The sequence below is a fragment of the Poecilia mexicana genome, unplaced genomic scaffold, assembly GCF_051168715.1.
Source record: "Poecilia mexicana isolate PSO_F unplaced genomic scaffold, ASM5116871v1 scaffold_15, whole genome shotgun sequence".
NCBI classification, from domain to species: domain Eukaryota; kingdom Metazoa; phylum Chordata; class Actinopteri; order Cyprinodontiformes; family Poeciliidae; genus Poecilia; species Poecilia mexicana.
In genome coordinates this window covers 21,747,959-21,775,435 of record NW_028263384.1, presented here as the reverse complement: position 1 = coordinate 21,775,435, position 27,477 = coordinate 21,747,959, and the positions used below count along the sequence as shown (strand labels likewise).

Below are 27,477 nucleotides of genomic sequence, written 5' to 3'. Positions count from 1 at the left end.
AAAGAAAAATGGAGCTTTAACACTTGTGAAGTGACGACATCAGAGTTGGATGCAGTGGAGTCACAGCACTACGATGATCTGCATGTGAGGAACAGAAACCTGAGGCTAGAATAATAAACATCAGGCTAAATATTAGCTTCAGCTCTCTGTATCAAGATAAATGGGATTCAGTTCCATTGTTTATGTTTAAAATAAAATATTAAAATCATGGAAAACATTGGGTTTGATCCTCCTAGGGTTAAATAGGAAAGTTACTAATCGGGGGAAAAGAACAATAAATAAACTAATAAACACAAAGGAATTAATTAATGTGGAAAAATTTAAGAAAGTTAATCAACAACAAGGACATGATCAAAACAGAAACCCGCAGCGTTAAAAGGTTCATAATAAGCCTCTGGAAAGACTGAAGAGACTTTGAGCCTTAAGGTTTCCTGGACCTGCCCCCCCCACCCACACCCCTACTGCCTGTCCAGCCTCCATCACAGGTGAAGCTCCTCCTCATACCAGGACGCAGGTCACATGTATCACAGTCTGTTGTTCAGATGATCTTCAACTCGTAGGAGCATTTGAACAAACTGTAAGTTTGCTTTGTTTCCTATTGAACTTTGTCTTTAGGAATGTTCCTGTTTGTTTCATCTCTGATGTTTGAAGACTAATCTACACGATTATTAGAGCATTAACTGAAATCAAGCAACACTGTGAACAGCTGGTGATTGTGATATTTAGATGACTCTGTTGACCCACTCAAAGTTTCATGGCTTTAGATGATTTGTCTAAAACCTAAAAAGCTGGTTGTTCAACAGAGGAATGTCCTGGATATTAAGTTAAAACCACATTTTAACCTCTAACTAAAAGCCTTGGACTCTGTGAGAAAACATATTTTTAAAGGCTCTGCAGTTGCACTAAATGTACAAAGAGCCAATTGATAACTGAATCATATCTTTAGATATTCTGCAGATATTTAAATGTTGTGGGTCATCTTTACTTGTTTCTGTCCCTTTAAGAATGAAGGTCCAGTTGATAAATGTAGAGAGAGATTGAAGCAGAACTTATCATGTTTCTCTGTCAGATATTTGTTGTTTGTGGCAGCTGCTGTCCAGACTGAAATAACAGCTGAACACCTGAAGGTGTTTTGAATCAGACTATAAAATATAAAAGCTTTAAACTTCTTCAGATTCAACATTTTAGACTGGAATACAAAGTGCAGTACATATCTGCATCTGTACAGATTTAATACATAAGTGTTTGAGGAGGTGAAAAAAACTTCATGAAAACATTTTGTTTTCCTTACATTAATATTTCAGACAAATGTTTTAATAAACAACAATTGTTTTTCATGAAACCACCAAGAATCTGGAGGCTCCAAGAGGTTTTGAACCAGTTCATGTGAATGGTTCTCCTTGTTTCAGAGTCTCAGGTTTTGACATCCACCTTATTGAACTCTGTCACCAGCTGGAATCTTCTGGTGTCTCTGATTGTTGGATAAAAAAAAACTGGCAAATAACTGAGTTAGCTTTTTAATATGTTCAGTGACAAAGGAAGGGATTGACATGAGAAATGGATCTGTCAGGGCCTTCTGCTTCAGACTAACCGATCAGATCTAGTGAGATCTGTTTGAAGCAGAAGCAGAGATTTGCGTTCAGATCTGTTCTCCACTTCAACATGTTCAGGTCTTCCTTCAAACACACTGAGGAGGAACTCCTCATACTGAGTGTTTCACTGCAGCTTCACCTCCAGCTGATGAACCAGAGGAGTCTGTGCATGTGTCAACAGGACTGATGCTGAGAGGTACTGATGCTCTGGACTCACTGAATGTAAAAATGAGTGAACAGAACCATCAATCAGTTAGTTCACTAAAATGTTTTCGTCCACATGTCCAGCTAGTTTCTAGTCTGGACATCATAGAGTGATTCTGCTCCCATCATCTGATACAACTTTATTTTGGTTGGACTTTGGAATTAAAAGTTGCTGTCGCCTCAGAACCCAGTTCAATAAAATCCACCATTTACTGCTCTTCCTTTGTGATCCCATCTGTTTATTGTGAACTTTGATCTTTTATTACCTTGTTTTTGTTAGATAAGATGGATAAAAACTTTCTAGTCTGTCCTAAAGGGGACAGAATTCTTGTATACCAGCACTCAGTGTTAAAAACACTCATTGAAGGTGAAAAACCCACAAGTAACAATATAACCCACTTTCATACAGAAAACAAATAAATTAAAACATTGCTATTAATAGAATGCAGCTATGCTGCCTTGTTTAGTAGGTTTATTGCAGAGGGGATGAGGGATTTTTTTGTCAATGATTTTCCTGGGCTGGTGGTTTAATAAACCTCCCACAGAGAAGAAGCTGGAAAAAAACACTGAAGGGAATGTGACTGGTCATCTGACTGACTGGTTAATGATAAGGGATATTCTTGTTTTTGGTTCATTTTAATGATTCTCTACCAGGTGCAGATATTAAATGAGAATGGCCTAAGAAAGCTGTTATTGTACCGCTGACCATACAACACAGCTTCTCAATTTGATACCATTTAGGATGACAGTATGAGAAAGATATTCTGTGGAAAACTGAGCTCCTCTGCCTGATTGACATGATGGTCCTCACCTGCTGTGCTCCATGAAAACACAACTAAGACCAGAATACAATACTGTGTGAAAAGGTCCTAACATGAGTCAGAGACTGTTGGCCTGGTTGTTCACCCCTTTCAGCAGGATGGAGTCTGAGAGTTGGTTACAGTCATTGACAGGAACTAGAGAGTCAAGAGAAACTGATCTTTTTAACACATATGTGAAGGTTGATTGGAGGTGATGTGCAGATAATGTGTGTTTCCTCTTCAGGGTAGAAAGTGTGTGAACTGATGTGGATGGGAAATCAGCAGCATGGTTCAGTGTGAGGACACAGAGGAGGGAGTCCCTCCCTCTAAAACCACTCTGTGTGGGGAAGATGAGAGTCAGAGCAAAGGTCAGAGGTGAGGTCACCATCTCTAAGTGTCCACAGCCCTTTTCACACAGCGTTAATACAATAAATGTGAAGATCAGGAGATGATTAGTGAATGACTGTTTCTCATTATAAATCATATTTGATCAGACATTAAGGTGTCTTATTTATTTGTAGTTTGTTGCTACCAGAGCAGCTTTAATTTTAGTATATATTGTGTCATTAAATCAAACTGTCAACCGTCACAGTATAATTTAATAAGTTATCATGGTTACAATTGAAAAAATGGCACTGACCAGGTGGAAATAATCTCTGGGCTCAGCAGTGAATCAGCTTTGATTCCACCACAGTACGAACACAAAGCTCCATCTGTTCATCTTTAAACAGCGATAATGAAAAGGTTGGATGATTCTTCTCCATCGAAGAGCTCAGCGCTGACAAATTGTCATGGTTATGAACCTGGAACTGGACCGGAACCAGAGCTGAGCTCTCTGTCCATGGAGAGTAACAGATTGGAGAAAAGTTCATCCAGTTTTAAAGAAACAAGCCAACAAGATGTGCACTTTTAAATAAACCTGGATGATATATAAGAGTGCATTTCACTAAATATACTATATGTATTTCAGAAGCAGATAATCACCTTTTCTCATATTTTAGATGTAATTTCTTGAGGCAGAATCTTATTTTACAGGCTTTGTTTGAACATATAATTGGAAATGATTTTCACTGAAAGGTATAAATAATATTTTTCGATCAGGATCCATCAAAGACTGGAACCTGAACCTGAACCCAGCTGTGTGTCCTTTAGAAGTGACTGGTCCAAGGATCTTCCTGTTAAATTTAAAGCAGCCCACCCTTCATCAACTGACAGGTAATCTATATCTCACAACATATGAAATCTGCATCTGCTGTTTTCAATAAAAACAACTGTGTAGTTTTTATAGAACTTAACTTTCATCAAGTCAAAATGTATTTTACTTTTATGGTATTATCTCAGTTATAACAAAAACTATAATAAACTGCACTACACACAAATGTGTTATGAAACAAATTTACTAGAGTGATATCTGAATTACAGCCATTATTGATCAGGCACTTATAACAACCTCTACTAATTAGAGGTAAATCAGCTTTGATTTCACCTCAGTGTGTTACAAACACAAAACACGTCAACAGTCCAACATGGAATGAAAAGGTTTCAGAAATACAAACTGTTTTTATTCACAGTTGTAATCCTGAAATTGGACCAGAACCAGAATCCAGCTGTATTTCAATTGAGAGCAATTTAATGGAGGACAGTTTTAAAGATTTTAAAGGCAGATGTTCAGCCAACAAAAAATATGTTTTCAAATAAACCTGGATAATAAAAGGGCATGTTGTTTGTAAAATTAAATATGAATATATCTGGCAAATAAAACATATACTTTAGATGTTGGTTTTTGAGGTAGCTACGTATTTTACCAGCATTGTAAAAACAATATATTGTTTAGAATATTGAATTGAATGTCACTGAAGGGTTCTCAATTATATTTTTTTCTTTCAGGAATGGTCAGAGACTCAATCCTGAACCTGAACCCAGTTGTGTATCATGTCAGACTGACTGGTCCAAAGATCTTCCTGTTAAATTTAAACCAGCCAAACCGTCAGAAACAGACAGGTGAGCTGTATGTTACAGAAGATTTGAAATCTGCATCTGCTTTTTTCAGATCTGTTCAGTATTTTTTACTTTGTTCTTTTCACATAATTGTATGGTCTACTCTATTCTCACACATCTGCACCTTTTTAGCATTAAGTGCTAAAAGCTGACACAAACCTCAAGTCTGACATGCAACATACTGTTTTCCTGTTTGTTTTTAGTCCATATTTAAGATTTACTTTTATTGTGTTGAGATTTAGCTCTCTTTTTTTATATCTTTCTTTCAAAATCTGAAAATATGAGAATATATTTGGTTTCATTGATCATGTTAGTGTCTGCTCTAGACTTACAGATATTTTTCACAACTCAGAGCTGTTTTAATGGGGATATTTTTATTGGGACTGGTTACCTTTATCATCAGACACATTCACAGAAATATATGAACTTCATTTAGTGCAGATTGCTCTGTATCAAGATGTAAATAAACCTGAGTAAGATACAAGGGGCAATTGTTGACAGCTAAATTAATTGAGAGTTTACTTTAAAAACAAATCATCTCAATTTATGTTTTAGATTCTATTTTTGAAACAGCCTCTTAATTTACAAGCATTGTTTGGACATACAGTTATTTAGAGTATTAAAATTGAATTTTACTTCCAATTTCAAGATTTTAAATGAGAGAATTTTGTTTTTCTGTCAGGATCAGGAGACCTGAACCTGAACCCAGCTCTGTGTCTTTTAAGAGTGACTGGTCCAAGGATCTTCCTGTTAAATTTAAACCACACCGACCTTTAGACAGGTGAGCTGCGTAAACTGAGTCAGTCTGAAATGTTTTTCTTCCAACATGTGTTAATGTGAATCCATCTCTTTTTCTCCCATATGTCCAAATGTAAAACAGTTTGTGTAGAGGAAACATCCTGGATGCTGCTGCATCAGATCCTCTTTATTTGGGCTTTATTGATTAGTTGCCAACATTAAGCAATTTATAGAATATGCAGCTAATTATATGGATTAATAACAACTTAAAACCTTAAAAATATGTCTTAAATTATGGCATTTTGAAACTGACTCCAATGAAAAGTTTTACAAAATTCTGTTTTCACTCTGGGAACATTAAAAAGTACTTTTGAAATGGGCTTGGTTTTTAAAAACAATTTTAACAAGATGATGCACTGTGTAGTAAAGGATGGTGGTCAGTCCAGTCTTTTCAATAGAGTGGTAGAGTAATTCCTAAAAATACTATCACTATGATCCAGTGCCAAGAGAACCAAACATTTATGAAAGTTTTTGTCTAGATTCAAAAAGAAGGCACCTAAAAAAATCAGAGTTAAGTTGTAAGTTGTATTTTATTTTTTCACTGATTATCAATATGAATGTCAAAGAAAGGTTTGTCCTCTAGCCATACCCACAAGTACATGAATGGAGTCAGATTCTCTATACTTATTCCATCTAGTGTTAGTGAAAAGGATAACTTGTCTAAAGTGAAAGTCATAAATCCAGTCTTCATTGAGATAAGAACCAGTTTTAGATTACGCAATGACTGCATTATATAAAAGCTCAACTACAATAGAGGTGCTGCTGTTCTACAAATATCTGTCTTCAACAAATAAATGTACTGCGGCTGCATTTAACCCCTACCCCAACTCATTTATAGAAATGGAAAATAAAGTAGGGGCCACTATAGGTACATGGGGTGATCTCCAAAGTCATTGTGAAAGATTAACTGAAGCATTTAGAGTTCTGTCCCATAAATAATTTCTGAGGAACTTCAATGCCAGTTCTGACATGTAATGTGTGTTCTTCTCTCTGTGGACAATGAATAATAGTTTGCCTTTGTTTGGTGGGACCTAATGAGTTTGTCTCTGTGTGGAAAGAAAGATTTTGAGCGTATTTTTTATGAATGCTCCCCAGAGTGGATCAGGAGAGCTCAGAGGTTCCCAGTGGTCCGTCTGCCCAGCAGCACCAAAAACAACTGGACTCCATATTTATGGTCTGTACATGAACAACAACTACTTTTCCAAAGGCTCTGTTCCACCTTCTCCATGCTGCAATATGTGAACAAATAGACTGTCAGTCTGTCCAGTATGAATCTGATGTTTGACTTCATAATTTTAGGTATAATGTATTCTTCATATATTATTCTGTTCCAGCTGCTAGAGGACAACATTGTCATTTTTGTGAAGAACGAGTTAAAGAAGATCCAGAAGGTTCTGAGTCCAGATGACCCAGAATGCTCTGAGAGACAGAGAGATGATGAGGAGGAGTTGGAAGGTGAAGATGAAGAGCAGAGATGGGATACTAGAGAGGCAATGATGAAGATCACACTGAACTTCCTGAGGAGGATGAAGCAGGCGGAGCTGGCTGACCATCTGCAGAGCAGTAAGAGGATTTCTACAAAGATTTAACCTGATGGATATTTCAAAACCTATTACAGATGTCTAAGGATGATACTAATTATTCAAATAATCTTCAGAAAATGACTTTGTTTCCTTCCTCATGTTATTTGTGTTATTTAGAGCATCTTGCTGCAGTTGGTCAACATCAACTTAAATCTGGTCTGAAGAAGAAGTTCCAGTCTGTGTTTGAGGGAATCGCTACAGCAGGAAGTCCAACCCTTCTGAACCAGATCTACACAGAGCTCTACATCACAGAGGGAGGGACTGGAGAGGTCAATGATGAACATGAGGTCAGACAGATTGAAGCAGCATTCAGGAAACCACACAGACCAGAAACAACAATCAGACAAGAAGACATCTTTAAAGTCTCACCTGGAAGAGATCAACCAATCAGAACAGTGATGACAAAGGGAGTGGCTGGCATTGGGAAAACTGTCTTAACACAGAAGTTCACTCTGGACTGGGCTGAAGACAAAGCCCACCAGAACATCCACTTCATATTTCCATTCACCTTCAGAGAGCTGAATGTGCTGAGAGAGAAAAAGTTCAGCTTGGTGGGACTGATTCATCACTTCTTTACTGAAACCAAAGAAATCTGCAGCTTTGAACACTTCCAGGTTCTGTTCATCTTTGATGGCCTGGATGAGAGTCGACTTCCGCTGGACTTCCACAACAAGGAGATCCTGACTGAGGCTACAGAGTCCAGCTCAGTGGATGTTCTGCTGACAAACCTCATCAGGGGGAAACTGCTTCCCTCTGCTCTCCTCTGGATAACCACACGACCTGCAGCAGCCAATCAGATCCCTCCTCAGTGTGTTGGCATGGTGACAGAGGTCAGAGGGTTCAATGACCCCCAGAAGGAGGAGTACTTCAGGAAGAGATTCAGAGATGAGGATCAGGCCAGCAGGATCATCTTCCACATCAAGAAATCACAAAGCCTCCTCATCATGTGCCACATCCCAGTCTTCTGCTGGATCACTGCTACAGTTCTGGAGGATGTGTTGGAGACCAGAGAGGGAGGAGAGCTGCCCAGAACCCTGACTGAGATGTACATCCACTTCCTGGTGGTTCAGACCAAAGTGAAGAAGGTCAAGTATGATGGAGGAGCTGAAACAGATCCACACTGGAGTCCAGAGAGCAGGAAGATGATTGAGTCTCTGGGGAAACTGGCTTTTGATCAGCTGCAGAAAGGAAACCTGATCTTCTATGAATCAGACCTGACAGAGTGTGGCATCGATATCAGAGCAGCCTCAGTGTACTCAGGAGTGTTCACACAGATCTTTAGAGAGGAGAGAGGGCTGCACCAGGACAAGGTGTTCTGCTTCGTCCATCTGAGTGTTCAGGAGTTTCTGGCTGCTCTTCATGTCCATCAGACATTCATTGACTCTGGGGTCAATCTAATGGAAGAAAAACAACCATCCAAATTGTGTTCATATTTTAAAAAAACTAAACTAAAATCGCTCCATCATAAAGCTGTTGACCGGGCCTTACAGAGTCCAAATGGACACCTGGACTTGTTCCTCCGTTTCCTCCTGGGACTTTCACTGCAGACCAATCAGAGACTCCTACAAGGTCTGTTGACACAGACAGGAAGTAGCTCTAAGACCAATCATAAAACAGTTCAATACATCAAGGAGAAGATCAGTGAGAATGAGTCTGCAGAGAAAAGCATCAATCTGTTCCACTGTCTGAATGAACTGAATGATCGTTCTCTAGTGGAGGAGATCCAACAGTCTCTGAGTTCAGGAAGTCTCTCCACAGATAAACTGTCTCCTGCTCAGTGGTCAGCTCTGATCTTCATCTTACTGTCATCAGGAGAAGATCTGGATGTGTTTGATCTGAAGAAATATTCTGCTTCAGAGGATGTTCTTCTGAGGCTGCTGCCAGTGGTTAAAGCCTCCAACAAAGCTCTGTAAGGAAACACACAATTAAATGTTTGCTTTAAATATATCTGAGTATTGATGACAAGGACCCAGTTTATATCTGTAATATATATCTACACAAGGAAATGTGCATTAGGGTACATGTTTTCTTTATTTCTCAGATGTCTGTCATTTTATTGTTTTTGTTTCTCCCTGCAGACTGAGTGGCTGCAACCTGTCAGAGAGAAGCTGTGAAGCTCTGTCCTCAGCTCTCAGCTCCCAGTCCTCCAGTCTCAGAGAACTGGACCTGAGTAACAACAACCTGCAGGATTCAGGAGTGAAGCTTCTCTCTGCTGGACTGGAGAGTCCAAACTGCAACCTGGAGACTCTCAGGTAAATCCCAGATATGATGACTTTTTGTTTGAAATCTCATTAGTCTGGAACAGAGTCAACTTGAATTTTTCTATTGTACATGTCTGTTACTTCTCTATGAGAGGGGTCAAAGTTTCACATACTTCTATCATGGGCACAGATATGACATTATATGTTTTCTTCATTAATTTATTGTTGCATTCTTGAATTGTCTGTTGCCTGTTTAACATAACATGACACACAATTGAAGTGTCCCACAGTTGTAAAAAATACTTATAAGAGATAAAATGTCACTATAGTAATAGTTTTATATAAAGTTACTGTCAAAGTTCTTTTTTGGCCTTTTACTTCAATTCCCTAATATTTAAAAGTCAAATTTTCCCCAGAAAGTCCTCTTTTACAGTTAATTAAATTATTTCTCCCCCTCTTATGGTTTCTGTTCTAGCTTTGGAAATTCTAATTAGGAGTCAGTGATTTGGTTAGTACACATGCTTCTAATCTGTTTTCATTCACTTTTATAAAAATGTTTTTTTGCATAAAACTGTCACTGTTGTTGCAGTATGAGACAGAATCTGTAGAAAAAAATCAATCTCCTCTGCATTCTCTCAGTGATCTCAGTGAAACAATCAGAGTCAGCAGAAGCGTCTTAGCACTGTCAATCATGCCTGTGTGCATGCTGCTCAGTGCCCCTCCCTCCACCCTTGCTCTACGCTAAGATAGCAGCCTGCTAAGGCTAGAAAGCATAGCCACCTATGACAGCAGATAAGCTGTTTACTTGTAACATTGAGTGTTTTTGCCGCCATTAGCACATAGCTGTGCTCACAAGATAGGTTGACAGGGCTAAGATGCTCCTCCTGGCTCTGATTGGTTGTTTTTGACTGGCAGCAGTCCATTCTTTCAGATGGAAATAACAGCACAGAGAGGAGGTGGAGGTACTTGATCTATTCACAAATTATCTGTCTCAAATTATACTGACTCGACATGGCAATAATTTTAACAAATATGTAAACAATGTATTTTGACCTCTTGCTATGTTTACAAAAATATGCTCCGCAACTTTTGATGCAGGGTCTGAAAAGTCACTAAATACAACAACAACATTGCTAAGTTGGCAACAGTGCTCCCACTTCAAGCTTTGTTGGTGTTCTGGTCCGCTTTCATCCTTCCTGGGATGGTGCTGGGTGTTATTTCTTTGTTCATAAAGTTCTGTGTCCCACCTTTGACAGAGCAGCGTTTCTGATTCACAGCACAGAAAATATTTGATGTGAATGACTTTGTTCCAGATTTATTACCCCAGATCATTACAATACCAGAACATCCATTGATTGTCAACAATGTTTCCTGAACTGTCATGTTTTTTAAGACATACATTTATTATAAGCAGTGTTCTGAATCTCTCATCTCCCCTTCAAACTATTGGTGCTGAGTGTCTACAATCAATATTTATTTATTTATTTATTTATTTATTTATTTATTTATTTATTTATTTATTTATTTATTTATTTATGTTTTCAAATTAAAATCAGAAGTATTTTGGTATTTTCTATCACTGGCTCTTTTGATAACCGATGCTTCTGGTTTGCTTATGGATGGATGCTTAGCTATCCATACTTCATCATTTTTATTCTTATATGTTTCTGCAGCTTGTCAGGCTGTCTGATCTCAGAGGAAGGCTGTGCTTCTCTGGCCTCAGCTCTGACCTTTAACCCCTCCCATCTGAAAGAGTTGGACCTGAGCTACAATCATCCAGGAGACTCAGGAGTGAAGCTGCTGTTGGCTGGACTGAAGGATCCAGACTGGAGACTGGAAACTCTCAGGTATGGAGGAGCACAGGAGTCTATTTACGAACATTTAGAGGAAACTTTGTGGGGTCATTTCAGATTTATGATTGAGATGGTTTGGGAATGAGTGTTTAGATTTATAAACTAAATAAAGTCTCTGTTTTATTTATTCTAACTCAGAGCTTCTACAATTCTTAACTATAGCCTTTTGTTGAATGTTACAACAGTGGGAAGAAAAACTGAGTTCTATCCTTGTCTTAGAAAGGTAAAGTGACAATAGAAGCAGTAGTTTTTTAAAGTGGCCTCATCAAGGGTAGGAAGAAACAAAGCTAAGAAAATTAGCATAAAACCAGCAGGAAAATTTAGAGCCATAGGGTAAGGTGGAGGTTAGGAGCTTCATCCTGTTACTGTGCAGTTTGGACAAAAATAGAACCAAACCAGTTTGTTACTACCCTTAAACCTCCAGGTAGTGAGGTTTAAGGGTTTGAAATAAATGTTTATTGTGTAAGAAGCATTTTTTTTCTTTCAATTTTTTTGCACAATATAAAGATGAAGTGGAGAAGGTCATGTCCATGTAATGTCCATGTTTGCTGCTGAAAGAGGCTGATGGTCTGACCCCCTCCTCCTTTCAGGGTGGAGCCTGCTGGAGGCCGATGGTTGACACCAGGTCTGAGGAAGTGTAAGTGTGTTTTCACCTGATTCATGACAACAAAGCAGCTCAAACTGTCATTCAGGAGTCATCAAAGATCAATAAATGATCAATAACTGGTTGTTCTCTCCATCAGATTCCTGTCAACTCACCATCGACACAAACACAGTGAGCAGAAATCTCAAACTGTCTGAAAGCAACAAGAAGGTGACACATGTGGAGGAGCTTCAGTCATATCCTGATCATCCAGACAGATTTGATTACAGGCATCCTCAGCTGCTCTGTGGAACTGGTCTGACTGGTCGCTGTTACTGGGAGGTCGAGTGGAGAGGAGTTGTTTATTTATCAGTGAGTTACAGAGGAATCAAGAGGAGAGGAGGCAGTGAAGACTGTATGTTTGGAGGAAATGATAAGTCCTGGAGTCTGAGATGCTCTGATCATCATGGCTACTCTGTGTGGCACAATAACATTAAAGCACCCATATCCTCCTCCTCCTCCATCTCTAACAGAGTAGCAGTGTATGTGGACTGTCCTGCTGGCATTCTGTCCTTCTACAGCGTCTCCTCTGACTCTCTGATCCACCTCCACACCTTCAACACCACATTCACTGAACCTCTGATTCCTGGGTTTAGAGTTTGGTTTTCTGGTTCCTCTGTGTCTGTGCTGAGTTGAGTCTCCTCCCCTCAGAGAAACTTTCAGTTTAATGGATACTTCATGTCTGTGTCTTTTACTCAGAAACACATTTTTAGGTTCATAAATTCAATCTGTTTCTTGTTGAAACTCTTCTAAATGATTTCTATGAAATGTCTTCCTCTTCCACTCCTAAATTGGGATTATTCCAGAATCCACATACTTTTGTCCAAATCCAGTAAACATTTCACACAGATTATCAGAATGTTGATGATCTTTTGGTTTTATCTGTTCATTCATGAGTCGCATTTTATTTAAATGTTATCTGTTTATTTTTTTCTAAACATGTCTTGAATTCAAATGTTGAATCTTCCTTTTGTATGTTTACTTCAGTTATTTGTGTTTTTTAAGCAATAAACAGATTTTCTTCTGGATTTGAATAATTTGCTTCTCATTCTATTCTGGTCCTATGTCCAACAATTTCAGCAAAACTAATGGTTATTTCGTTAAAACATTTTTTTTTTACGTTGACTTAAAAAAAGTCAAAAATTACAGTAAAAGACTTCCAACTTGACAGATTTCCAAGTCATGAAAAAACATGGTGAACGTGACAGAAGAGCCCAGAAGAGATTCTTTACTTCCAGACTGAATAGCAGTTTGCTGTCTTTCTGGTTTTGTCTCACCAAACCAGCAGAAAATGATTCAGGATGACTTTCAGGCTGTTTTGAAGTTAACTAATATAATTTATCATTAGTAAAAAAAAGTATTAATGGGAGAATTAATGTGGCTTTCCCCATGGTTGTGAAACTGGTTTAATAAAGTCACACGTGCAATTAAAATACTATCCAGAGATATTCTTTCTGTTGAGCCAAAACATGCCCTGGCACATGTGAGCAACCAGGTACATGGGATGCCAGGAATAACGAGAGAGGACAGGTTTCAAAAAATGTTAAAAAGACAATTTTTTGTTTTCTAAACAGAACTACATATTTTCCACTCCATTAGCCATCAGACAACTGAGTGTTCACAACTACATCTGGTCAAGGGGGCTGTGACATGAGAGCTCTCATCCTTTCTTTTCAAGTCAAAGCAAACTTTTGATTCCTGACAGATGTTTAATATATTCAATATACACGAGAGCAAGCAAGAGGTCTGGTGTCATGTGACTGAGTCTTAAAAACATAAGGACTCAAAGCTATGAAATAAAGAGACAATCAATTCAAACAAAAAGTCTATTGAAGGTGACCTGGAGGTTTTATTTCCATTTCTTTTCAGATGATTTATTTGACTCCAGAATCAGATGCAGGGTGAAGATCTGCAGCTGACTGGATCCTTCAGGACGCAGAGACACACTGTGACTGTGGAGAACACACTGAATCCTGCTGCTGTCTCAGGTTTTTACAGGAAAACCAGGAAATAGAGCTGCTGTTTGGTGTGTGTGTGTTTTTTGTTCTGATGTCTGACTTGAAGCTGGAAACCAAATGGCTTCTTGAGGATCAGGAAAAAAAAACTTTGAACCTTGAAGTTCCCAGGAACTCCACCTGCTGCTGCCTACCTGTCCCGCCTCCATCACAGGTGAAGCTCCACCTCCTGAGTTTAAGTCTGTTGTTCAGATGTTGTTCTTCAACTCTTCTTTGGACCATTTCAACAAACTGTAAGTTAGTTTTGTTTGCTACTTTGTCTTCAGGAACTTTCCTGTTTGTTTCCTCTATCTGCATGTGGAGAACATGTTCACTAATGATTTCAGCTCAAAGATTCATCTCTACAGTTTCAAGACTGAATTACAGGATTATATATTGTTGATGAACTGGAATTAAACAACATGATGTTATTAAATATGTTATTTAGATCATTAGAACTTTCTGGACCCAACCAGTTCCAAAATGATTTGACTAAAAGCTAAATATCTTGGAGCTTAAAAGCAGAACTCTGCAGGTTTTGCTGTAGATTTGTATAGATACAAAAATCCACTTGAAACCTGAACCGTCTCTTTAAGGTTCTGCCACCAGTTAAACCTTCTGGATCATTTTAAAATGTATTTCTGTCCCTTTAAGAATGAACACCCATTTGATAAATGTAGAGAGTGATAAAAACAGAACTTGTGATGTTTCTCCTCCTTCCTGTTTATAGCAGCTGTAAAATATCAACTGTTCAGAGAGCAGCTTGAAAAAACAGCTGTACTTTTGTAGATTAAACATTTCAGACTGGAATTCATGAAAAAGACAGATAATCTAAAAGTCAAGTCTTTGCACATTTCAGCAACAAGACAGTTCAAAGTGATTTACATCATAAAGCACAAAAAGTCTCATATTGGCTCTAAAGATTGTATCAATAAAACAAAAAGTATTTGCAGTAATCAGATTTAAAGGTGTATTTCTTCCTAATCATTGTGTAGTTCCACAGTGTAAACCCATTAGGTGTTGACAATCATTACAGTTATGAGTTAGGATTATATCTCCTAAAAAAAGACTAAGAAAAAACCTGATGGCAATATTTTCATCTTAAATTCATAAAAGTTGCTGAATCTTCAAAACCAAGTTCAGTAAAATCCGCCATCACTGCTCTTCCCATCTGATCCACGGTGATTAATCTGACCTTTGATCTTGTATGATCCTGCTTCAGTTGCTTCACTTTCTGCCTCCAATATTTTCAAACTCATGTGTTTCTCCTGCTGCTCACAGGCTCAGTTATGCCTGGATTTCACTGTTGCTCCATTTTTGGTTTTGGCTTCACAACAGGGTGATGTTCACTGAGTAAATGTATTTTTATAGTGTGTAAATCAGAGTTTATCATGACCCAAAAACCAATCGGTTTGTGTATGATTAAACAAATTACAACTCAACAGGTCACTCATTCCAAGGTCCAGTTTATTCAGTCATGGTTAAAAACAGGAAAAGTTGGTCATTGCATCAGTGGAATCAAATACCTTCATATTTTAATCTGGATCATAAGATTTCACACAAACTGGGTCACTGACCAGCGTGTTGGCCAGGTTCCTGGATCTTTTTCATGAACAATTCCCAAGTTTTTTGCATTCAACATTCCAAAAACAAAAATGCATCAGAAATCTCTAGGGATCCAGATTCAACCACAGTGTGGGAAATACAAAGAAAGTAATGCCAGAAGGATGAAAGAGAGGAAAGTAAATAGGAGACAAGCAAGGAAAGATCTAAGGAATGAAGGTACTACACAAGTAAGGAAGAGCTCATGGAAAAAGGAGGACCAGAAGCAAAAGCACAAAGAAAGAATAACAGAGGGAAGAGCATCCCCTTAAGATGGTGGAATAGGAAATATTTTCTGAGAATGTTTATTCATGATCTTATATGATTGTGCAGCCCATTTACCCAAAGCTCCTCCTTGGAGCTGCAGTCTCCAGCTGAGCTTCCACCTCACAAAGCAGCCTTCCCCCACACCTCCCTCACACGGCTCCTCCAGACTAGTGGCAGCAGCATTTAGCAAACACCTGGCAGAGGTGTGTGTCTGCTACACTTATCATTGGGACTACTGAGTCCAATGCTCCTCCTAACAATGGAAAACGGTATAATGGAGGATCATTGTTATGATGCTGATGGGGGAGTTTTGAACAAGCAGGAACTTTTTAACAAGACAGAGGTCTTGTTAAAAAGCTCTGTCTTGCAGTAATCAGATTTAAAGGTTTATTTCTTCCTAATCATTGTGTAGTTCTAATTTGAAGGCATCAAATTGCAAAATCAAAATTCTTTTAAGCTATTTGTGATATGTGCATCATGTTATGACAACTGAAGGTAACATAGTTACTTGACTGTGCTATTAAACAGAAGGTATGTAGTACTGCCCCTTTAACAATTAACTGCTGGGTTTTAGACAGTTTGTACATCAAAACGGAGAAAACTGACCCAGAAGAAGATCTCAGCTGTCCAGGAGAACTTTTCAAGGTCGTTGATGGGAAAATGAGGAGCTGCTGATTTGTTTCTATCTCATTAAGTAAAGGATGATCAGAGCTGATGAATGATGTGTGTTTCCTCTGCAGGTGAAGCCAGAAAGTGTGTGTGAGCTGAAGTGAATTCAGCAGCATGGATCAGTGTGAGGACAGAGAGGAGGGAGTCCCTCCCTCTAAAACCACTCTGTGTGGGGAAGATGGGAGCCAGAGCAAAGGTCAGAGGTGAGGTCACCATCTCTAAGTGTCCACAGCCCTTTTCACACAGCGTTCACTACATCAGGCCCAAACAGACGTGGTGATGAAGCTGCTGCTGCTCCTCTTTGCTGCGTCATCCAGACTGAACAGAGCAGCTCAGCCTGGTATCAGTGTTTCTTCCAGACAGCAAGTCAGTGATGCAGAAGCAGCTGAGTGACAGCAGCCTGTTGGTCAGAGCTCTGGGCTCCAGCAGGACACAGATGGAGAGAATCACCAGCTTCCAACATATTTCCTCATCTGGATGATCAACATGATTCATCACAGAAAGAAGGAGGCTGACCAGACATTCAATGATTGATTTTCTGTTAAATACAACCCAGATCAAAATAACCAGCTGCTCACTATATGGAGGTTCTGACTGCGTCTCAAAATCTATCGAAAGTCAGTTAAATGTTCAAAATATGGAATTAACACTGGGTCGTTATTTTACTTGAAAACAGTCACTAGGTCGCCTTTTTCATTCCATTTCCTGTCCATATGGGACTCTCATCCAATGTCTGTTATGTAAACAGAACCTTATAAAATGGGTTATAATAATATTTCTATTCTCAGGACCCATCAGAAATTTCCACTTGAACCTGAACGTGAACCACAGCCTGGCCACATGTCGGGTCAGAGCGAGAGCTCCTATGATCTTCACATTGACTTTGAATGTTCTGGACCATCCTCAGAGAGGTGAGCTCTAAGTTTAGACATTTATCTATTCTAAGTTTGTTTATAACCTATGCATGGCCTTAAATATCAGAAACAGACAATATAATGGAATATGTGCAATTAGAATTTAGAACTAAAATATTAATAAAGATAGAATTTCTTTTAACAAACCTTCTTCAAAGTTACCTACAAGCCATACCAGCTCATTACTGTTGATGTCTGAGACAGTTCCATCCAATCTAACAATCATTTTATCTACTAAATAAAACCCCTTTAATTTTCCTTTACCCAATAATTCAATTCTTTCTATTATGCAAAACCGTAGTCACACACTCCCACGAAAAGTGAGCAACTCTTTGGCTCAACTCTGGGAGTGAAGGGCCAGAAGGGAAAGTAACAAATCTAAAGGTCCAGGATTTAAATATAGACAATGTACAAAAAAACAAAGGTTGACAGAAGGTTTATTAATGAGCTGGTGTGTTTTAGACAGTTTGCAAAACCAAGGACAGAAGACTGATTGAGATCAACATACACAGCCATCTCTGAGAGTAAATGAACATATTTTGACATTAAAATGATGTTTCAGCGACAGCTAATCTTTTTCCTGCAAAAGTTGTCAATGAAGATCAGAGTGGATGTGCAAATGAAGGATGTGTTTCCTCTGCAGATGAAGCAAATGATCATTTTTCTGTTGTAAATATAGTTCTATATGATAAAGTATAATGCCCTATACTTTAGCATATAGTAATGTTATAATTAAGTTGAAACATATTAACATGATAATTTACTGTTTTCTTTTTCTTTGCTTGGATATTATATATGATCTTTAAAAGACAAGAAAATAATGTAATATTTATTTTGTTAAGTCTTTAAATCAAAACTGGCATGTAGCTGCATAGAGATGAGGTGATTCTAACCGTTATAACTGTGTAAACCGAGTCAGTTCCACCATTTTTGAAAGGTCAGTTTAGATCTTTTTCACATGCTGCTATTTTCATGCAGTGCAGAGTGTTAAATATCTGTCTTTTAAAACACTGCAGTAAAAGTTCATAGGAACAGTTTGTCATTCTGTGAAACGCTGACTTCCATAACTTTCACTTGCCTGTAAGAAATTGTTGAAATTATACAACAAACTCCCAACACACTTCCTGCTCTTTGGTGATTATACTGACACAAAAAAGCTCTTTACTGAAGCCAGTTGGAGTAGGGTAAAATATTAAGCTTAAGGCTATAAAAGTTCTCCTAAAAGAAATACTGCTGTCTTACAAATGGCTAAATTATTCTTAAACTAAATATCCATTGCAAAATTGAATACATACCAACAGTGCTTTCAAAGACCAACTGAATCGAAGTTGAAGTGTTACTGAGAGAAAACCATGCTTTGTATTCTCCTGCCTTGTCTGCTTTTTATGACATCATCAAAAACGGCAGACTCTTAAATGTAGTACCCACATTACGCCACTAGATGGCAAAAACAGAACACTTCCATAATATAATACTGTGAAATATCAACAAACTGACATATAACAGCACACTGCTGTATGTCTATCTTTGTTATTTTTAATTTTATACTAAAAAAAATAATTCAGATTAACGTTGCTGCAGACAGGGTCAGCCAGTAGCTTTAAAGGCATACAGATCGCCACCTGCAGGGAGCAGAGTCTCTGCAAACAGAATTTGTCAAAACTCTTCATCTGAGTGAAATAAAGTGCTATCAATATTTAAGAGATTTTTTTTTTCTTAGACTGAAGAATACCACAGCTGAAAATGAGCATAAATACCAGAATGTGTCCTTTAAAAGCCATGTTTCAAAGGATCTTTGGTTTGAATTTAAACAAAATCAACCTCCAGCAGCAGAAAGGTGAGCTGTTTCTGAATACTACAAGTGTGTAAAACAAGTTAATTTCAGCATGTGATTGTGAACTTTGAGATCTTTTTCATAGATTATTCTATTGTATATGGAAAAAATGAGTGAAGAGATTGATGAGATGATTCTCACAACCCATGGTCACTGTTCAAGTCAGTGCTATGTGGGCATTCACCTTTATATTTCATATTCCTCTTCTTATTAATTATTAAATTATTCATTAAATCTTATTTTATTCTGTTTATTTCATGCTATGAACATTTAAAATGACCTTTATTGCAGTATATTTGGAGATTTAATATCTAATAAATTTATTTTAGTAAATAAATGTATTAGTGAATTCATTTACTAATAAATTTATTATTATTAATTTATTAGTAAATCTATTTACCAATAAATTGTTCCTGCTTCTTTCACAGAGTGGATCATCAGTACTCTGATGATCCCAGATCTCAAGCTGCCCACAATGAAATGCAGCTGGACTCCATATTTAAGGTCAGTAAATGTACAAAATCTACGTTTTTGTTTGTTCTACTTACAGTACACGCCATTCAAATTCATTTTAATTCAGAAATATTTTATTGAAGTAAAATATTGCAAGTCACAATGTTCAACATTCTTCATAGAGATGTTGATGGCTATTGGCAGGAAGGATCTCCTGTTAAGAAGTGTATTAGAGAGAATCTTAAGAAGCTTCCAACTAGAAAGATAGATGGGAGAATTTAAGATTAATCTGGAACACAACACTTAAAATTACAATTGATTCAGAAGCATGAAAAGAGATTTTGACTATGCCTTATATATGTAGCGAGTATGGGAAGTTCTTGAAAATGTCCCAAATGTACGTTAGTCACAGGGACTGGATGTCATTACTTATGGGAGTGTAAAATATAGAGGCATTTTGGCAGGCAGAATGCAGGAAAATTAGCTCTGCTACAGGGCAAACACTTCCCTCTAGTCCATTTCTGTGTCTCCTTGCACTCATACCCATCCACCTGCCACAGAGAGATTATAAAATTCCTATTGATGTTGGCTAGGAACTGTAGCCTCTTCACTTGACGTCTAGAGACAGACACATGGGAGGTGGAGGCAAAGGGAGCAGCAACATCTCCTAATTTGGCTGAAGACCAACTTGTAGAAGTAGAAGACCTTATAACTGGAGTGGAAAATAAAACATCTCAAGTTTGATGGGAAAACTGTAGGTCAAAGGAGGGTGGGAGCTCTGATCGGGTGGAGAAGATAAAGTTAATAAGCTTGTTAATGAACTGAATCTGTCCAGAATCTATCCAGACTTTCACCTATCCAATTCTCTTTTACTTGTACCCTATGATCTTTGTAATCTCTGACCACCCCTCTCTAAATTCATTCCTTTGTAGTTTGTTCTGTAGCTTCTGCCTGTACTTTTCCATGCTGTGTCTAATCTTGACGTTGAGCTGCTTCTGTATGGATTTCAATAATTCTCTGTCTTCCTCCCTGAAAGCTCTCTTGTTATGGTTTCAGATCACTGCTGATCCATGGTTCGTTATTAGAGAGGCCTCTCACTGTTCTGGTGGGAAATCTGTTGTCCACACAGAAGTTTATATAGTTGATCACATACACAGTCATGGCATTGATGTCCTATCTATCATTATCAAAATTATTGTTCAATCACAATCTATTCTGTTCCAGCTGCTGGAGGACAACATTTTCACTTTTGTGAAAAATGAGCTGAAGAAGATCCAGAAGGTTCTCAGTCCAGTTTCCAAAATATGCACAGAGAGTCAGATTTGTGGGTTGTTGGAAAATGAGAAGAAACAGCTGAGAAAGAACAGCAGAGAGGCATTGATGAAGATCACTCTGAACTTCTTGAGGATAATGAATCTGAATAATCTGGCTGACCATCTCCAATGTAGTAAGACTTCTACTAAGATTTTATCTCCTGAACACATAAGACATTCGTACAAGAGAAAGAACAAAATCCCTTCAAATAAAATCTAAATCTAAATAAAAACAAAATCATTGTCTCTAGGTTAAAGATACTGATTTTGTTTTTGTGTTTTGTATGTTTTTTTAATTAAGAACATTTTGCTACAATCTATGAGGATAACATTAAATCTGGCCTGAAGAAGAAGTTCCAGTCTGTGTTTGAGGGAATCGCTACAGCAGGAAGTCCAACCCTTCTGAACCAGATCTACACAGAGCTCTACATCACAGAGGGAGGGACTGGAGAGGTCAATGAGGAACATGAGGTCAGACAGATTGAAGCAGCATCCAGGAAACCACACAGACCAGAAACAGCAATCAGACAAGAAGACATCTTTAAAGTCCCACCTGGAAGAGATCAACCAATCAGAACAGTGATGACAAAGGGAGTGGCTGGCATTGGGAAAACTGTCTTAACACAGAAGTTCACTCTGGACTGGGCTGAAGACAAAGCCCACCAGAACATCCACTTCATATTTCCATTCACCTTCAGAGAGCTGAATGTGCTGAGAGAGAAAAAGCTCAGCTTGGTGGGACTGATTCATCACTTCTTTACTGAAACCAAAGAAATCTGCAGCTTTGAACACTTCCAGGTTCTGTTCATCTTTGATGGCTTGGATGAGAGTCGACTTCCGCTGGACTTCCACAACAAGGAGATCCTGACTGAGGCTACAGAGTCCAGCTCAGTGGATGTTCTGCTGACAAACCTCATCAGGGGGAAACTGCTTCCCTCTGCTCTCCTCTGGATAACCACACGACCTGCAGCAGCCAATCAGATCCCTCCTCAGTGTGTTGGCATGGTGACAGAGGTCAGAGGGTTCAATGACCCCCAGAAGGAGGAGTACTTCAGAAAGAGATTCAGAGATGAGCAGCAGGCCAGCAGGATCATCTCCCACATGAAGACGTCACGAAGCCTCCACATCATGTGCCACATCCCAGTCTTCTGCTGGATCACTGCTACAGTTCTGGAGGATGTGATGGAGACCAGAGAGGGAGGAGAGCTGCCCAGAACCCTGACTGAGATGTACATCCACTTCCTGGTGGTTCAGACCAAACTGAAGAAGGTCAAGTATGATGGAGGAGCTGAAACAGATCCACACTGGAGTCCAGAGAGCAGGAAGATGATTGAGTCTCTGGGGAAACTGGCTTTTGATCAGCTGCAGAAAGGAAACCTGATCTTCTATGGATCAGACCTGACAGAGTGTGGCATCGATATCAGAGCAGCCTCAGTGTACTCAGGAGTGTTCACACAGATCTTTAGAGAGGAGAGAGGGCTGTACCAGGACAAGGTGTTCTGCTTCGTCCATCTGAGTGTTCAGGAGTTTCTGGCTGCTCTTCATGTCCATCTGACATTCATTAAGTCTGGAGTCAATCTAATGGAAGAACCACAAACATCCTCAAAAAGGTATTCTTTTTTTCAAATGCCAAAACTAAAATCGCTCCATCATAAAGCTGTTGACCGGACCTTACAGAGTCCAAATGGACACCTGGACTTGTTCCTCCGTTTCCTCCTGGGACTTTCACTGCAGTCCAATCAGAGACTCCTACAAGGTCTGCTGACACAGACAGGAAGTAGCTCACAGACCAATCAGGAAACAGTTCAGTACATCAAGGAGAAGATCAGTGAGAATGAGTCTGCAGAGAAAAGCATCAATCTGTTCCACTGTCTGAATGAACTGAATGATCGTTCTCTAGTGGAGGAGATCCAACAGTCTCTGAGTTCAGGAAGTCTCTCCACAGATAAACTGTCTCCTGCTCAGTGGTCAGCTCTGGGTTTCATCTTGGTGTCATCAGGAGAAAATCTGGATGAGTTTGATCTGAAGAAATATTCTGCTTCAGAGGAGGTTTTTCTGAAGCTGCTGCCAGTGGTTAAAGCCTCCAACAAAGCTCTGTAAATACTTTTCTTTTATACCATAATTTATACATTTGTATCTTTTGGATGTCAAGCAAATCAAATATGCTTGGTCAAGTATTTATTCTGTATTATATTTGCTGTTGATAGAACTGATTATGTATATTAATTATATATTTATTATTGACCCTTTAGGTTGAGTGGATGTAACCTCTCAGAGAAAAGCTGTCAAGCTTTGTCCTCAGCTCTCAGGTCCCAGTCCACTACTGTTACAACACTGGACTTGAGTAACAACAATCTGAAGGATTATGGAGTGCAGCTTCTGTTACATAGACTGGAGAGTTCAAATCACAGCCTGAAGACCCTTAGGTAATGATCATGGAAAAGAATTTTCCTTTCAAGCCAAATTCTGGTTTTTATATCTATCTCAATTCACATCCAATGGAATAAAATAATGAAGACGACACAGTTTATAATACAAACTAGTTCAATTCTAGACATGAGGAAACAGTCTACACCAAATTCAGTTTAAGGAAAATAGCATACCTTCAATTTAGTAATGCATCACATCCACCTAAAATTATGTACTCCATTTCAAATCAATGAGAATAATATAATAACATTCATCCATCCATCCATCCATTTTCCTTCACCCTTGTCCCTCAGTGGGGTCGGGAGGGGTGCTGGTGCCTATCTCCAGCTCACGTTCCGGGCGAGAGGCGGGGTACACCCTGGACAGGTCGCCAGTCTGTCGCAGATAATAACATTCAGTTGATCATAAAAAGTCAGAATGGTAAATATTCTGTAAGTCAGAAAAAGTGGCTGTTTGGAGTTGTAAACTCTGCAGAGTCTCTCATCCAGAGCAAATTAAGGGGACCAAAAGGAGTTCCTACTGCTCTTTACTTGACTGACTCAGTGAGTCACTTCGTCCTCAATGTCAGGGTGTGACTGCTGCAGAGTCAGTGACTCGATGGAATCAAGTAAGTTTCCTTAGATGGAAAAATTGTATGTGTTTGATCAATTGAACTTGGCTGCACTACAAGACTTAAATGTGCCTATATAACTACATTGATCAGATTATTTCTTTGCAAAGTGTCTTTAGAGGATATTTATTTGGAACTGAGGATATGCAGTACAAATAACTGAAGAGAATTGATTTAAAATAAATTAGTAAACATTTTTATACTCTGCTTCAGACTGAGTTGCTGCAACCTGTCAGAGAGAAGCTGTGAAGCTCTGTCCTCAGCTCTCAGCTCCCAGTCCTCCAGTCTCAGAGAACTGGACCTGAGTAACAACGACCTGCAGGATTCAGGAGTGAAGCTTCTCTCTGCTGGACTGGAGAGTCCAAACTGCAAACTAGAAATTCTCAGGTAAGCTACAGATTTTTTTAATTCTCTTTCTAAATGCACCAGACATGGGAAAGTGGTTAGCATCTTGGTCCAAACTTTTGTACAGGACTCGTGTTGAAAATGTCCCCAAAAGAAAAAAGCTGTGTTGTACTGACAAGGATCAGATTTTGGAGCATCTCGTTAAGTAATTGGTTTTCCAGTATCAGTGGAGCTGGTTGAATTCTTTAAATTCCTCTGGATAGAAATGGATAATTGACTCCTTCTCCCTGCATGTGGCCCTCATTTCTGAAAAGGTTGATCAACGTCTCCACCTGCTGAGAAAACTAGGAGTGTTTGATTCATAAAAATGCATTGACATTGGTTTATAAGACATTTATTAAATTAATTCTCATATTTTAACATCTCCTAATACAGTTTGATTACAATGAAACACAAAACAAAAAAATTCTGCCAACAAAATTACTGGTTCAATTCAACACTTACTGCTGAGCCGCACAATGCCTCTGTGGTCAGGAAACCTACCTGGATCACAGAGTACCATTCACTATGCCTTCATAGTGTTTCCAGCTTCTTCCTTCTAGCAGATGCTATAAAGTAACTCCTGTCAGGAAAATTATTTCTAAAAATAATTTGTCTCCTATAAAATGACCCTACTAAACAAGCTACGTTTCCTTTATTGGGTTCTGTTATACAGGAACTTTTATACTTTTATTTTTTTTTATTTTTGCTTAGTTTCTTTGATAATTATTGTATGTTTGAAAACAAACATAGTAACATGAAGCCATGTGCATAAACATATTACACTCACTTTACAAAACTGTAGGGCCTGAATGCATCCATGTTTATAGAATGTGTTTATTATCAAGAAGAAATATTTCAAGATTTTCTGATTTATTAATCAGTTGCAATCGTTTCTTAGTTTTTATTATTTGGAAAAACTATTTTGTAGAAATTTGATTCAACCTGAGCCATTTTTGAAAAAAGCTATGAATTTTCTTTGCTTTTAGCTTGTCGGGCTGTTTAATCACAGACGAAGGCTGTTCTCATCTGGCCTTTGCTCTGGCCATGAACCATTCTCATCTGAAAGAGTTGGACCTGAGCTACAATTGTCCAGGAGAGTTGGGAGTGAAACAGCTGTCGTTCGGACTGAATGATTCACAATGGAGACTAACCACTCTAAGGTATGGAGACACCTGATACAGAGAGTTTAGTAGAAGAGAAAAAATAAAAAGCTGTTTTATCTTTTTCTCTTTCTTTTCCTGGATATAAATATTTTTTGTGACGCATAAGTTTCCACATGTGACCTGCCACAAGTGATAAATCATAAATGATGATCTGAAACATTGTCACAAAAACAGAACAAATTTGAAAGTGGGCAAACTATTTTTTTACACCACTGAATTACTTGTGGAAAAGAGCTATGTTCATTTCAAGGTCCCACCTGGACATTTACTTTTTTAAACCAACATCTGTCCACCACCTCTACAACTGGAGGGATGAGCATCACTCTGTGAGTCTGTCTGACTGGCTCTCAGAGACCAGCAGCAGTTGCTTTTGGCTCAAGACTGAATGATGACTTGATGGTTCCTCATCTTTCCGGTACTTTTAAATTGTTTTTATTAATTGATTTCTAAAGTGTTCATTTTATCTTCTGTAGTTCTTTGTAGCTAAGTATCAAATAAAGTATTTTTTTTATCTTGCCATAAAATGTCTGTGCTTGCTGCTGAGAGAGACTGAAGGTCTGACCCTTGACCTTTGCCTTTTCAGAGCGGACCCTGCCGGTGTCCAGTGGTTGACACCAGGTCTGAAGAAGTGTAAGTGTGTTTTTCATTTTATGAATAACAACAAAGCAGCTTACATGCAACAATTTTCAACTTGTTTCACTTTTCATGTGTCATAAATGTGTTAATTATCAGCAACGGGGTTGTATTTTTTCTCTTCATCAGATTCTTGTCAACTCACAGTCGACTTAAACACAGTGAACAGAGAGCTCAGATTGTCTGACAACAACAAGAAGGTGACACGTGTGAAAGACCGTCAGTCTTATCCTGATCATCCAGATAGATTTGATGTCCCTCAGCTGCTTTGTCAAACTGGTCTGACTGGTCGTTGTTACTGGGAGGTTGAGGTGAGAGGAGAAGTGGATATATCTGTGAGCTACAGAGGAATTAGAATTAGAGGATACAGTGATGCTTGTTGGTTTGGACGGAATCATCAGTCCTGGAGTTTGTTCTGCTCTGATAAGGGTTATTCTGTCTGGCATAATGCCAAAAAAACACCCATCCTCTTCTCCTCTTCCTCCTCCCCCTTCTCCACCTTCTATGTCTCCAACAGAGTAGCAGTGTTTGTGGACTGTCCTGCTGGGATTTTGTCTTTTTATAGAGTCTCATCTGACACACTGATCCACATCCACACCTTCAACACCACATTCACTGAACCTCTTTATGCTGGATTCAGAATCTTTCCTGATTCCTCAGTCTTTCTATGTTAAGGTTAAAGAGTCTCTGAGAAAACAGACACATGGAAATTAGAATTGTTCTTGGATGTATTTGTTCTGTTTTTGTCTCTTACACACCAAATATTTTCTGCATCAGTGGTTGGGACTCTTTCAACATAACTTTAACCAAGAGGATTCAGTTGCACAATATATTTATTAAAAATGATTGATCCTATTTTATTACACAGAAATTAATCTTGGACACCTAAGACTTTCTCGCTCATACACATATTTTGAAAATATTTCTGATTATAACATGTATTTTAATATATAACAGCATAATTAATGTAGTGCAAAGATGTTTAATATTCTACATAGCAATATTAGAACAATATTGGAACAATGGGGGGATTTCCACTCAATCTGCCTCTTATTGTGTCCTTGGGAAAGTTACTTCACCCACCTTGGCTGCTGCCTTTGCTCAGAAAGGCTGATGACACAAAATCTCTGGGCCTCAGTGAGTCTGTGACTGTGGATTATAGTCACAGACTATAATTATAGTCACAGTCTGTAATTATAGACACTAAGACTGATGATTGCCTTCATCAGAGTGTGAATGTGTTCTTGAATGTCAAAGACTATGTTCAATCCTATTCAAGTCTGGTTTTGATTCTAAAAATATGTATCACTTTGTATCCCTGTAAAATGTCTAAAGAATTTCATTGATATGTATTGACCTGCAAAAATAAAGCAAGAGAGATTAGTACAGTTAACTGGAGAAATAAAGTGGAAAAAAGGGAGAAAACACCCATTTTTGATGTATCCGTGTTAGAGAACAGACCTATTGAATAAAATAAATAAATGATGCAGTCCTGTTTGTTGTTTAAATGTATTATTAGCTTTTTCCATTGTTGTT

At 38.4% G+C, this 27,477-nt stretch overlaps 1 protein-coding gene across 5 annotated transcripts in view; it reads left to right on the top strand.

Annotated features, from left to right (window-relative positions):
* The window catches only part of LOC106933094 (NLR family CARD domain-containing protein 3-like), a 38,723-nt gene extending 11,521 nt beyond the window's left edge, over positions 1-27,202 (top strand). For 2 of the 5 annotated variants that reach the window (XM_088012779.1, XM_088012781.1), the window contains 4 exons: positions 9,054-9,227; positions 10,850-11,023; positions 11,620-11,666; positions 11,773-12,709. In XM_088012779.1, the coding sequence (XP_087868905.1) occupies positions 9,054-9,227; positions 10,850-11,023; positions 11,620-11,666; positions 11,773-12,308 (931 nt within the window). In that variant the 3' untranslated portion in view covers positions 12,309-12,709. Of the gene's footprint in view, positions 1-6,685; positions 6,956-7,092; positions 8,885-9,053; positions 9,228-10,849; positions 11,024-11,619; positions 11,667-11,772; positions 12,710-20,620; positions 20,853-21,019; positions 22,815-23,971; positions 24,146-25,131; positions 25,306-25,891; positions 25,939-26,070 lie in introns of those variants that run through there. The other 3 variants (XM_088012782.1, XM_088012784.1, XM_088012783.1) reach the window with 3 other exon arrangements.
* The last annotated feature ends 275 nt before the right edge of the window (positions 27,203-27,477 follow it).